Source organism: Somniosus microcephalus, chromosome 6 (assembly GCF_052327205.1).
Source record: "Somniosus microcephalus isolate GS21.2 chromosome 6, FLI_Smic_1.0, whole genome shotgun sequence".
In the NCBI taxonomy this organism is placed as follows: domain Eukaryota; kingdom Metazoa; phylum Chordata; class Chondrichthyes; order Squaliformes; family Somniosidae; genus Somniosus; species Somniosus microcephalus.
Window position 1 is genome coordinate 275,673,903 of NC_140992.1, and position 14,671 is coordinate 275,688,573.

General features: G+C 50.2%; 1 protein-coding gene across 2 annotated transcripts in view; it reads left to right on the forward strand.

The window, feature by feature from the left end:
* The window catches only part of bean1 (brain expressed, associated with NEDD4, 1), a 145,518-nt gene that overhangs the window by 2,620 nt on the left and 128,227 nt on the right, over window positions 1-14,671 (forward strand). For both annotated transcript variants that reach the window (XM_085991851.1, XM_085991852.1), the window contains exon 2: window positions 3,751-3,825. In XM_085991851.1, coding sequence (XP_085847977.1) covers window positions 3,751-3,825 — 75 coding nt within the window. The remainder of the gene's footprint in view (window positions 1-3,750; window positions 3,826-14,671) is intronic.

Below are 14,671 nucleotides of genomic sequence, written 5' to 3' on the forward strand. Positions count from 1 at the left end.
GCTCGGAGGGGCAGTACTGAGGGAGCGCTGCACCGTCGGAGGGGCAGTACTGAGGGAGCGCTGCACCGTCGGGGGGGCAGTACTGAGGGAGCGCTGCACTGTCGGAGGGGCAGTACTGAGGGAGCACCACACTATCGGAGGGGCAGTACTGAGGGAGCGCTGCACTGTCTGAGGGGCAGTACTGAGGGAGCACTGCACTGTCGGAGGGGCAGTACTGAGGGAGCGCTGCACTGTCGGAGGGGCAGTACTGAGGGAGCACCACACTATCGGAGGGGCAGTACTGAGGGAGCGCTGCACTGTCGGAGGGGCAGTACTGAGGGAGCGCCACACTGTCAGAGGGGCAGTACTGAGGGAGCGCCGCACTGTCGGAGGGGCAGTACTGAGGGAGCGCTGCACTGTCGGAGTGGCAGTACTGAGGGAGCGCTGCACTGTCGGAGGGCCAGTACTGAGGGAGCGTCACACTGTCGGAGGGGCAGTACTGAGGGAGCGCTGCACTGTCGGAGGGGCAGTACTGAGGGACGCCGCACTGTCGGAGGGGCAGTACTGAGGGAGCGCTGCACTGTCGGAGGGGCAGTACTGAGGGAGCGCCGCACTGTCGGAGGGTTAGTACTGAGGGAGCGCTGCACTGTCGGAGGAGCAGTACTGAGAGAGCGCTGCACTGTCGGAGGGGCAGTACTGAGGGAGCGCCACACTGTCGGAGGGGCAGTACTGAGGGAACGCTGCACTGTCGGAGGGGCAGTACTGAGAGAGCACTGCACTGTCGGAGGGGCAGTACTGAGGGAGCGCTGCACTGTCGGAGGGGCAGTACTGAGGGAGCGCTGCACTGTCGGAGGGGCAGTACTGAGGGAGCGCTGCACTGTCGGAGGGGCAGTACTGAGGGAGCGCCGCACTGTCGGAGAGGCAGTGCTGCACTGTCAGAGGAGCGGTACTGATGGAGCGCTGCACTGTCGGAGGGGCAGTACTGAGGGAACGCTGCACTGTCGGAGGGGCAGTACTGAGGGAGTGCTGCACTGTTGGAGGCGCAGTACTGAGGGAGCCCTGCACTGCCGGAGGTGCAGTATTGAGGGAGCCCTGCACTGTCAGAGGGGCAGTACTGAGGGAGCGCTGCATTGTCGGAGGGGCAGGGGCAGTACTGAGGGAGTGCTGCACTGTCGGAGGGGCAGTACTGAGGGAGCGCCGCACCGTCGGAGCGGCAGTACTGAGCGAGCGCTGCACTGTCAGAGGGGCAGTACTGAAGGAGTGTTGTACTGACGGAGGGGCAGTACTGAGGGAATGCTGCACTGTCGGTGGTGCAGGCTTTCAGATGAGACGTATAACCAAGGCCCTGTCTGCCCTCTCAGGTGGACATAAAAGATCCCGTGGCATTATTTCAAAGAAGAGCAGGGGAGTTATAAGAACATAAGAACATAAGAAATAGGAGCAGGAGTAGGCCAATCGGCCCCTCGAGCCTGCTCCGCCATTCAATAAGATCATGGCTGATCTGATCCTAACCGCCAATCCACTATCACAGAACCATCTCCTGAATCTAACAGAATTAGACACACGAAATAGGAGCAGGATCAGGCTACACGGCCCCTGGGCCCGCTCCGCTACCCACAGGGCCATGACCGATCCGAACCTAGACTCATGTCCAAATTCCTGCCCGCTCCCCGTAACCTTTAATTCCCTTTACTTCTAGGAAACTGTCTATTTCTGTTTTAAATTTATGTAATGATGTAGCTTCTACAGCTTTTTGGGGCAGCATATTCCATGGACCTACCACCCTCTGAGTGAAGTAGTTCCTCCTCATCTCAGTTTTGTTGTCCTGGGGCCAATATTTATCCCTCATGCAACATGACTAAAAATCGATTATCTGGTCATTATCACATTGCTGTTTGTGGGAGCTTGCTGTGCGCAAATTAGCTGCCACGTTTCCCACATTACAACAGTGACTACACTTCACAAAAAGTACTTCATTTGCTGCAAAGCACTTTGGGACATCCTGAGGAGGTGAAAGGCGCTATAGAAATGCAAGTCTTTCTTCTTTTGTCACAATAATGTTACCCACAGGTCACGTAACTCGTGCAATTCCCGCCTGCATTCTGTGTTTGGTGGCTAGAAGTGGGATAGGAAGGTTTAACAATCACTAGTTGAGGAACACCGTGCCCTTTAATCTGTGCCTCTTGTCATTCACTTTGAGAGTGAACAAATTGGAATCTTGTATTGAAAACTGAGTCAACTTTAGCAATATTATTTGTAACAAATAATATAACAGGGGACCCACTGCGATGGCGCACTCGAGTATGTTTGTAAGGACGGGATGCGTTAAACCGCGCGACGCACAACGTAATATTGTGCTGCTAAAGTGTAGCCGTGTGTCACTTCGTGTGTAATTGCTTGGCTTCCTGAGGTCACTTGGAGGCTAATTGCTTAATGGCAGATCCTGAGGTCAATTAGAGGTCAGGCTTTCTTGCTTCGTATTATTTTGTTAAGCGTACCAAGGACCTCGTCTGCTCTCTCGGGTGGACGTAAAAGATCCCACGGCCACTATTTTGAAGAAGGGCAGGGGGGAGTTCACCCCAGGTGTCCTGGGGCCCATATTTATCCCTCAACCAACATCAATAAAAAAACCAGATTATCCGGTCATTATCACATTACTGCTTGTGGGAGCTTGCTGTGCGCAAATTGTCTGCCCTGTTTCCCACATTACGGGGTCGATTTTCATTGACCCATGGAGTCGGGATTGGAGGCGTGCGGGGGGTTAAAGTCCCGAATTCGGGGGTCCCGACACCATCCCGCCCCAACCCGCCTCCATGTAAGTTTCAAAGGAGGCGGGTACACGCCCCGCACTGGGACCCGCCTACCCGAGGCGGGAAGGGATTAGTGCCGATGAACTGCCTGTTAACAGGTAGTTAACAGGCAGTTTTTAGCCTAATCCCTATTTTAAAGCTTGAAGTGTGGGATTCCCGATGGCTCCAAACCACGCCAAGTTAGAGGAGTCGGGCCGTCGGGTGGAAGGACTTGGAGGGGTCGAGATGTCGGTGTTCAAGTGAGTGATGGGTGCATGAGTGCAAAGGTAAGTGTGTTTGGTGTGTCTAAAGTGTGTAAAGAAGTTTAAATTACCTGTACTTACCTTTACAGCCTTCCTTCCTCTAGGTTTCGGGAGTCCATCATCTAACCGGCACAGAAAGCAGAATGGCTGCGAACTGTCAAAAGTGACAGCCTTCAGCTTTCTGTGCCGGTGAGATTTTTAACTGAGTCTGTGTAAAAGGACTCAGGTTAGAAGTAAGACTGTCAGTGTTTGACAGCTTCAAACAGCTGTGAAACACTGATATTTCATCTGTCAAAACATCTTGACAGATGAAATTTCAGTCTGTGACATCACCTGTTGCCGGGTGGCCCTTAATTGGCCTGATTAGCCCACTGGGCGGGCTCAACAAGGTCAATCAAGTTAAAATCGCGTGGATTGGCCGCATCTCGATGGAAGCGGGACTACAACCCCAAAAGTTGTAGTCCCGCCTCCTTCCTGACTTCTGAATGAAAATCACCCCCTACAACAGTGACTACACTTCAAAAAGTACTTCATTGGCTGTAAAGTGCTTTGGGATGTCCTGAGGTGGTGAAAGGTTTGAGTTCTTTTCTCTGCAGTGTTCCAGAGTTTCCATGTTGTGATTTCCCTCAGTGCCTTTATATTTCAGAATGCAATAAGATATATTTCTGTTTTCTCAAGCAAGCTCTGATTTTCTTGTTATTTTTATTATTGTTTTCCAGCCAGTCTTTTCTATCTTCCTCTCATTCTCGGGAGCTCCATCCGGATTGGTCTAGGAGGGAACTACTCCAACCTCTGTGAGTGACTCTGATGATGTGACTAATGTTATTGAGTTTGCGGGGGGCAGGGGTGGGGTGGGAGGATGGAAGGGGTGGAAGGGATTCGCCACTGAACATAAGAATGTTCAGCAAAAGGAAGAGATCACTACACTCACCACCGCACCCCCCCCCACTCCGTCCCTCGTGAATGGAACAACCCAACCCACCTACCTTCTCCACACATCCCCCACTCACCTCTCTCCACAAACGCACCCAGTGGACCCTTGAACCCAATTATAATGTGCGCTGCAATGTCATTCCCTGGGAAGTTAGCCTCCGGTTCCTTTGGGTGGAAAAGTGCCCCCTGAATTCCCTTCTTGCCCCTAACTAAGCATCGGCCGTGTCTCAGTAGGTAGCACTCTTGCCTCTGGGTTGTGGGTTCAAGTCCCACTCCAGAGACTTGAGCACAACAAAAATCTAGGCTGACACTCCAATGGAGTGCTGCACTGTCGGAGGTGCCGTCTTTTGGATGAGACGTTAAACCGAGGCCCTGTCTGCACTCTCAGGTGCATTTAAAAGATCCCATGGCCACTATTTCGAAGAAGAGCAGGGGAGTTATCCCTGGTCTCCTGGTCAATATTTATCCCTCAACCAACATCACTAAAACAGATTATCTGGTCATTATCACATTGCTTTACGTGGGAGCTTGCTGTGCGCAAATTGGCTGCTGTGTTTCCTACATTACAACAGTGACTACACTTCAAAGAAAGTACTTCATTGGCTGTAAAGCGCTTTGGGGCGTCCTGAGGTCGTGAAATTGCTATATAAATGCAAATCTTCATTTTCTTTCTAACACCCTCGTTTTTTAACTTGTGTCGCTTGGGGTTTGTACCCTTCAACACACTAATCAACTTGCCTGGCTTAGCTTTGCTAATTTCCTTCATAATATTCAAGAATAATTTATTTCAAATGTAAAACAAGACCAACTTCCTTAACTTTTCCACATAACCTAAATTTGTTACACCTGGAATCACATGTGTTGCTCCCTCTCCTTCCTGTGATTAAGTAACCAAAACTGTACACAATAAACCAAATGAGGTCTGACCAGTACCTTCAAGTGTCAGCCTTGGCCTAGCAGTAGCACTCTCACCTCTGTGTCCACCTCAGATGGCAGGCAGGGCCTCAGTTTAACATTTCATCCGAAAGACAGCACCTTCGACAGTGCAGTACTCCCTCAATACTGCGTTGGAGTGTCAGCCAGGATTCTGTGCTCAAGTCCTCAAGGCTTGAACCCATGATCTTCTTGCTCGGAGGTGAGAGTGCTACCCACTGAGCCAAGGATGGCAGCTATACCTCCTCCTTTGCACATGGGCCTTCCGTGTTTCCCCATTCCAGGTGGATGAGCAGGAAATTGCATTAGGGCCATTGATATCCTTTGTCATATTAAAATGATGAAGCTGTCCCACACTTTGTGCAAGAATATTTTTACCCAGCTAATAGACTGACTGGAAGATCATGCTGCATTATGGAGCAGGAATTCGGTGAGAAAGATCCATGCTGGATCTGCAGCGAGTGTCTCACTTCCTGACTCCCTAAAGGCTTTCCACCATCTACAAAGCACAGGTCAGGAGTGTGATGGAATACTCTCCACTTGCCTGGATGAGTGCAGCCCCAATAACACTCAAGAAACTCGACACCATCCAGGACAAAGCAGCCCGCTTGATTGGCACCCCATTCACCACCTTAAACATTCACTCCCTCCACCACCGGCGTACCGTGGCTGCAGTGTGGACCATCTACAAGATGCACTGCAGCAACTCGCCAAGGCTTCTTCGGCAGCACCTCCCAAACCCGCGACCTCTACCAACTAGAAGGACAAGGGCAGCAGGCGCATGGGAACACCACCACCTCCAAGTTTCCTTCCAAGTCACACACCATCCTGACTTGGAAATATATCACTGCTCCTTTATCGTCGCTGGGTCCAAATCCTGGAACTCCCTCCCTAACAGCACTGTGGGAGGAACTTCACCACACGGACTGCAACGGTTCAAGAAGGCGGCTCACCACCACCTTCTCAAGGGCAATTAGGGATGGGCAATAAATGCTGGCCTTGCCAGTGACGCCCACATCCATGAATAAATTTTTAAAAATTCCGTGGACTTTTATGCCCCAGTGGGAACAAGCCTCCAAGTGGAGTTGAGTTCCCATAGCTTTGAGAGCAAAGCATGAGTGGTATATCACTAAAGCGCTTCACAGAGTCGTCATCGAGAAACTGGACCAAAGGAGGAGAAATTAGGAGAGGTGACTGAAGGCATGGTCAACAGGGTGGGTTTTACGGAGGAGAGAGGGTGGATGCTGGGGACGGAGAGGTTTAGGGAGGGAATTCCAGAGTGGGGGGGGGGGGGGAGAGGGCTAGATTGCCAATGGAGGGACAAAGGGAGGGAGGATGCACAAGAGGCTAGAGACAGAGCAACAGAGAGTTCTGGGAGGGTTGTAGGACTGGAGAAGGTTATAGAGATCGGGAGGGCTGACTTAAACACGAGACTGGATGATTTAAACATAAAGCTGAGCATTTTAAATTGGATGCGCAGCTGGACTGGGAGCAGTGTAGCTCAGCGAGCACAGGGGGTGATGGTTGAGCAGGATTTGGTGCGAGTTAGGATACGGGCAGCAGAGTTCCGGATGAGTTAAAGTCTACGGAGGGTGGCGGATGGATGTCCGGCCAATAGTCGAGTCAGAAAGTGACAAAGGCAGGGATGAGGGTTTCAGTAGCTGAAGAGCTGAGGTAGGAGGGCAGACAGGCTGAGGTGGATACAAGCGGTCTTTGTGATGGCGAGAATGTCGCCCTTTATCCCTAGAACTGTTAAGCTCCATAGAGGTGATCTTAGAGCTGTATCTGACTCCTGCGATAACTCAGCCAGTTCCAATCTCCCATCATTATCTTCTCACCACGGGGCACGTATGAGTCAGGAAGGTCAGTGCAACAAGAAGAAAGGATTTTTCATGACCTTTCTAATGTAAAGCAACAGTCCATTTAAACAATACCACCCCCCCGCCCCCCACCGCCACCGCCCCTCGCCATTTAATGGTTAGCATCAGGGCCACTGGCTTACTCGTCTCTGAGTCAGAAGGTCATGGGTTCAAGTCCCACTTCAGAGATTTGAGCCCACACCTGGCGTACTGTGCACCGTTTTGGTCTCCCTCTCTGAGGAAGGACATACTTGCCTTGGAGGCGGTGCAGCGAAGGTTCACCAGATTGATTCCTGGGATGAGAGAGCTGTCCTATGATGAGAGATTGAGTAGAATGGGCCGATACTCTCTGGAGTTTAGAAGAATGAGAGGTGATCTCATTGAAACATACAAGATTCTGAAGGGGATTGACAGGGTCGATGCTGAGAGGTTGTTTCCCCCTGGCTGGAGAAACTAGAACTAGGGGGCACAGTCTCAGGATAAGGGGTCGGCCATTTAAGACTGAGATGAGGAGGAATTTCTTCACTCAGAGGGTTGTGAATCTTTGGAATTCTCTGCCCCGGAGGGCTGTGAATGCTGAATCATTATATTCAGACTGAGATCGATAGATTGTTGGACTCTAGGGGAATCAATGAATGTGGGAATTGGGCGAGAAGGTGGAGTTGAGGTCGAAGATCAGCCATGATCTTATTGAATGGCGCAGCCTGCTCCTAATTCTTATGTTCTCGTGTTCTAATGTAGGCTGGCACTCCCAGTGCGGTATGGAGGGAGTGCTGCACTGTCAGAGGTGCCGTCTTTCAGATGAGACATTAAACCGAGGCCCCGTCTGCCCTCCCAGGTGGGCGTAAAAGATCCCACGGCACTATTTTGAACAAGAGCAAAAAGCAGGAGAGCCAGGGGGCGTCCTGGGGCCAATATTTATCCCTCAACCAACATCACTAAAAACAGATTATCTGGTCATTTATCTCATTGCTGTTTGTGGGAGCTTGCTGTGCGCTAATTGGCTGTCGCCTTTCCTACATTACAATAGTGACTGCACTTAAAGTACTTCATCGGGTTTTAAAGCGCTTTGGGATGTCCGGAGATCGTGAGAGAAGTTATATAAATACATGTTCTTTCTTTCTTTCTAAGTCATTATAAGTCAATAAGCCTAAGACTAACATTCGGGTTCCCTGCAAGGCAACGGGCGGGGCTACACTATAGGAGTCCAAAAAGCAACCTCTTGATTTTCCAATTGATTTTTGTTTTCTCCTAACTACCAAGCAATTCCATTGCACGACAATTGGCCTTAGACCAGTAAGCTGGTGAGGGGAAAAGAGTCAGCTAGAGTTAGGGCCCTTGATCGCAGTCCATTGATGCCTGCTGGAATGAACAGAGGAGGCATGTTCATTGGGACAAGGCCACACTTGGCTGTGAAGCACTCTGCAGTTCAATAGCCTGCCAACACTCAGTTTCTAGGCTCACACATAATAAAAAATATAGCTTTTGAGTGAGGTAAGTGTGGGGGCAGAGCTATCCGCACCTTAGAAGTTACTACCTTCAGCAGACAGGTGGGAATCGGGAGTTTAAAGATATAGGCCTAGAAATTCAGTGGGCTGCGCCACCCGTTAGCGCCTTAAGAGGGCGCTAAGTGGGTCGGAAGCCGCTGGCCACCACATTCAGCGGGACGCTAATGGCGGCGCTAGCCGTTAGCGCTGCGCCGCTACCGATGATGTCATCGGTGTGCGCAGCGCCTCGCTAACGCCCCGATCACGATATTTAGATGCGCCTCCTGCTTTAACGCCGGACGCTATGTGCGACCGGTTCAGGGGGGCCTACCTGCGGCGGTAGAGGCGCTAATTAAAGGAGAGGTGTGGGGCGGCCATTTTTGTTGCTGGCCGCCTGCCAGCACCTCTCCGCGCTGCTGTCCCCGGCCTCCTGAGCCGCCGCCCCCCCCCCCCCCCCCGCGGAGTGCCGACTGCGTTCCAAGAGCCCGGCACTTCTCCTCGGTGCCGGGCTCGTTTGCCGGCACTCGCGATCCTCAATCGCGCTGCACAAGGCCCCTCCCCTTTAAGAAGGGGAGGAAGGCCTGCAGTACTGCAGCGCGCCATGCCGGCACGTTGCGCAGCGATATTCAGTTGCAGCGCCCCAAGAGGGATGCGGGGCGCTTCCAGTAGCGCCGCGCTTCCCTCTGGGGCGTGCCAACTGAATTTCCGGCGGGCGGTCGCGACTGCGTCCGGGGCGCTACTTTTAGCGCCCTGGCGAGGCTGGTGCCCCAAACGGGGCTATAGTCAATTTCTAGGCCATACAAACGTAGGAACAGGAGGAGGCCATCCAGCCCCTCGAGCCTGCTCCGACATTCAATTAGATCAAGGCTGATCTGTATCTTAACTCCAGCTACCCCGCCTTGGTTCCGTAACCCTTAATACCCTTAACTAACAAAAATCTATCAATCTCAGTTTTGAAATTTTCATTTGACCCCCAGCCTCAACAGCTTTTTGGGGGAGAGTTCCAGATTTCCACCACCCTTTGCGTGAAGAAGTGCTTCCTGACATCATTTAAGATTCTGCCCCCTTGTTCTGGACCCCCCACCGGAGGAAATAGTTTCTCTCTATCTACACTATCAAAACCTTCAATCATGAAGTGGATAGATCTTACAGAGAGACAGATTTGGCGCAGTGGGCCGAATGGCCTCCTTCTGCCCTGTAAAATGTTATGATTCTAACTCAACTCGGCGTTGAACCTGGGATGTTCCAGGGTGTGTGTGGCTAACGGGGACACGCGGGGTAAACTGGTGAAATTCTTTCGATGGAAATTGCCTCAGATCATTCGTCAATTCAAATATATCTGAGTGACACATGGCGAAGGGTGTTACTGCAATGCCGGCAATCAGGCTCCACTTTTAAGGTAATGCCCCCTTAAGTTGCACACAAACAACTACATTGCATTGTTTCTCCATTTGATGATTCTCTGTCACAATTACTCTCCCCGGGAGCTCTTAATTAATTGCTTGGACTAATTAAAATAGAAAGAAAGAACTTGCATTTCTATAGCGCCTTTCACGGCCTCAGGATGTTCCAAAGTGCTTCACAGCCAATGAAGTGCTTTTTGAAGTGTGGCCACTGTTGTAATGTAGGAAATGCAGCAGCCAATTTGCGCACAGCAAGCTCCCACAAACAGCAATGTGATACTGACCAGATAATCTCTCTTAGTGGTGTTTTGGAATCACATTGTGCAATTCAGTTTGTTTTCCTGTGAAAACTGAAAACCAGGTAATCTGGGGGGGGAGTTTTCGGTGTTGCTTGTATTGGGATCGTTAGTTAACTGAAGGAAGAAACTCATCGAATATTACCACAGGAATCATCGATATTCTCACTAGAAATAAAAAACCCCCCCTCATAATTCCCAACCACGTGTGAACGCTGTGATCACTTATTTAACTGAAATGCGTTGATTACCACATGGTGAGGCAGATTTTTCACTGGGTGAAGTCGGCATTAAAGGGGCGGTAACGGCCTCATAATGGGGTCAATAGCCCTAACCGCCCCATTAATACCGACTGCAGCCACCGCCATTTTGAAGGGGTCAAGCATTGGGCGATCAGAGAGCCTGCCTGTTGTTTTTTATTCGTTTATGGGATGTGGGCGTCGCTGGCGAGGCCAGCATTTATTGCCCATCCCTAATTGCCCCTCAAGAAGGTGGTGGTGAGCCGCTTTCTTGAACCGCTGCAGTCCGTGTGGTGAAGGTGCTCCCACAGTTGCTGTTAGGGAGGGAGTTCCAGGATTTTGACCCAGCGATGATGAAGGAACGGCCGATATATTTCTAAATCAGGATGGTGTGTGACTTGGAGGGGAACTTGCAGCTGATGGTGATGGTGTTCCCATGCGCCTGCTGCCCTTGTCCTTCTAGGTGGAAGAGGTTGCGGGTGTGGGAGGTGCTGCCGAAGAAGCCTTGGGTTAAAATCCTGGAACTCCCTCCCTAACAGCACTGTGGGAGTACCTTCACCACACGGACTGCAACGGTTCAAGAAGGCAGCTCATCACCACCTTCTCCAGGGCAATTAGGGATGGGCAATAAATGTTGTTCTTGCCAGCGACGCCCACATCCCATAAATGAATTTTTAAAAACTACTCCCTGTGGTAGCGAGTTCCACATTCTCACCACTCTCTGGATAAAGAAGTTTCTCCTGAATTCCCTATCAGAATTATTAGTGACTATCTTATATTGCTGGCTCTAGTTCTGGTCTCGCCCACAAGTGGAAATACCTTCTCTATGTCTACTTGCATTGCTATAGCACCTTTCACGACCTAAGGACATGCCAAAGTGCTTTACAGCCAATGAAATACTTTTGACGTGTGGTCACTGTTGTAATGGTAGGAAAGCACGGCAGCCAGTTTGAGCACAGCAAGGTTCCACGTCAACCCAAGCACCCCACCCACCCGCCCCTTCAACCACCGTCTGCCCCACCTGTGACAGAGACTGTCGGTCCCACATTGGACTCATCAGTCACCTGAGAACTCATTTTTAATGTGGAAGCAAGTCATCCTCGGTTCTGAGGGACTGCCTAAGAAGAGGAGCAAGGTCCCACAGAACAACAACGTGATAAATGACCAGACTAGCAAAGCTGGGATTGTTCTTCTTAGAGCAGAGAAGGGTAAAGGGAAATTTAATAAAGGGTTCAAATGATGAGGGCTTTTGATAGAGTAAATATGGAGAAACTATTTCCAGTGGCAGGAGGGTCAATAACCAGAGGACACAGATTTAAGGGGATTGGCAAAAGAACCAGAGGGGGAGATGAGGAGAATTTATTTTTTATGCAGCGAGTTGTTGTGATCTGGAACGCGCTGCCCGAAAGGGCGGTGGAAGCAGATTCAGTAGTGACTTAAAAGGGAATTGGATAAATACCTGAAGGGGGATAAAAGTGCAGGGCTATGTGGAAAGAGCAGGGAAGGGGGACTAATTGAACAGCCACCACAGGCACGATGGCCTCCATCTGTGCTGTATGATTCTATGATTATCTGTTTTAGCCATTTTTGGTTGAGGGAGAAATATTTGGCACAGGACACCAGGGAAAACTCCCCTGCTCTCCTTTGCAATAGTGGAATAGGCTCCTTTACATTCACTTGTGAGAGAGCAGACGGGGCCTCGGTTTAACGTCTCATCTGAAAGACGACACCTCCAGCAGTGCAGCGCTCCCTCAGCACTGCACCGGGAGTGTCAGCCTGCATTTTGTGCTCAAGTCTCCTGGAGGGGGACTTGAGCCCACGACCCTGTCTAGACTCCAGAGAGTGAGAGTGCGACCCACCGAGCCACAGCCGACATCGTTGGAAGTAGTCATGCTCACTCTGACAAGTTTCACCAGCGGTGGAGCCAAAGAGGCCCAGCGGAGATAGGTTTGGAATTATTTCTGTGGGCCCCAAAGGAGCCAGAGTGCTTCCCCAAGCCTCACAAAAATAATCTGGGACACTCCCACCCTGGGACTTCATTGTATGAAGTGCTTTGAGATATTTCAACATGAAACAACAACATAAATGCAGCTTTTATAATATTTTGAGGACACACCATTCAGGCAAGAAGTTTTACTGTCCAATGTGAATAAAATAATGTTCAGGAGCTTCAAATGTCTACTTCTGGGTTTCCCCCAATTAATGAATGGCCGGTCATCGACGGGGGCCTCCTACCACAGCACCACCCAAAGGCTGGAGTGTTTCTAATCACTGAGAAACACTGGCCCAGAAATTCGGGTCGGAGGCTTCCCGCGGGTGCAAGCCTCCGACCTGCACTTACCTAGCGCGCCGGCCGTTGTGCTGTGGGCCCGCGTGGGATTCCGATCCTGGGCCTCCTCCAACTGCCGGTGCGCAGTGCTTGCGTATCCCAGGGGCGCAGTTAGTTCGAAGCGTCCCCTGGGATCACGTGGGCCATGGAGAGCCAATCGTAGCAGGGAATCTCTATTCATAGATTTGACAGGAAGACCTGTCAAATTTATGAATAGAGTTCAGCCCCAAAACATAACTAAACCTTTAAAAATCACATTTTTAAAATAACTATAAATTACATAACAATAATTTAACTTTTTGAAAAAATTAATTACAGTTTCTAACGGGGCTAAAAATAAACTTACCTTTCTTTAAAGTATTCAAAAATAATAAACCTGTGGAAAAAATGTTTTAATTTTACTTAATTCACCACTTACCTTGTTAAAAGCAGGCCTTGCAACTGCTTTTTAAAAGCGTAGCTCCTGGAGACTTACCCTCCCGGAGAAAGCTGCAAAAAAAACGGAAGTTCGATTCATACGCGCTGCCTCTCCGGCGCACGCGTTCGACCTGTGAACCCCTTCCTTTAAGGGAACGGAAGTTCCAGTTTCCTGCGCATGCACAGTGCATGCACGAAACCGGCACTTTCGTTGGGCCTACGCGTGAGTACCCAGCGCATACTCACCCGTGGGGACCCGAAGTTCTGGCCCAATATTAATAGATTGCCTTCCCAACTGCCAACCACTCTATCCATACTTCTGAGCCTCACTCTCCTGTCTATCTGCGACTCGATTCTATCTCCTTCCCCCAAATTAGATCTCCAGTTCCAGATCAGCCATGATCTCATTGAAAGGCAGAACAGGTTCGAGGGGCTGAATGGCCTACTCCTGCTCCAATGTTCCTTTTGATATTCCTCATGCCTCTATGCCCCTTTTGTTCACCTCATGCTCCTTCGGTTTGCTTTGAGGTGCCCCCCGCCCCCTCCACCCCACTCCCCCCAATCTTTCCCTGCCCCCACGTACAATGACATCTCTCTTGAATACATGGAGGCAGAGCAGGACCCGACACATTCCAGTGCAGCAGTAGGATTGGGTGCTGCCACATTTTCAGGTAAGCAGCTAGGTCCATGAATACCCTGACTGATCCATCAAGAAAAGTCCTACTTCGGTAGGTTTTAGAATTTCATAAAATCATAGAATCATGGAAAGGTTACAGCACAGAAGGAGGCCACTCGGCCCATCGAGCCCGTGCCGGCTCTCTGCAAGAGCACTTCAGCTAGTCCCACTCCCCCGCACTTTCCCCGGAGCCCTGCACATTTTTTTTCTTCAGGTACTTATCCAATTCCCTTTTAAAAGCCACAATTGAATCTGCCTCCACCACCCTTTCAGGCAGTGCATTCAGATCCTAACCACTCGCTGCGTAAACAATTTTTTCCTCATATCGCTTTTGGTTCTTTTGCCAATCACTTTAAATCTGTGTCCTCTGGTTCTCGACCCTTCTGTCAATGGGAACAGTTTCTCTCTATCTACTCTGTCCAGACCCCTCATTTCCAGATGAAAATGCAATATTTTTTCTCCAGATGGTCAGTAGCTCAATCTAAACAAGAGATATTTTAGACAGAGATGAGCATATTGCTAACATAGGCTATCATCTCCCGGCAGGACTTGGTAGTGAGATGACCTTCAGAAAATCCGAGGCTTGTTATATGCTTGGATCAATAATTCTATACAATGGGGATGAATGGGAAGGGGTTTGGTCCATTGGAATTCTGTACAATGGGAAGGGGTTTTGGTCCATTGGGATTGTGTACAGTGGGAGTGAATGGGAAGGGGTTTGGTTCATTGGGATTCTGTACAATGGGAGTGAATGGGAAGGGGTTTGGTCCATTGGGATTCTGTACAATGGGAGGGAATGGGAAGGGGTTTGGTCCATTGGGATTCTGTACAATGGGAGTGAGTGGGAAGGGGTTTGGTCCATTGGGATTGTGTACAATGGGAGTGAATGGGAAGGGGTTTGGTCCATTGGGATTCTGTACAATGGGAGTGAGTGGGAAGGGGTTTGGTCCATTGGGATTCTGTACAATGGGAGTGAGTGGGAAGGGGTTTGGGTCCATTGGGATTCTGTACAGTGGGAGTGAATGGGAAGGGGTTTGGTCCATTGGGATTCTGTACAATGGGAGTGAA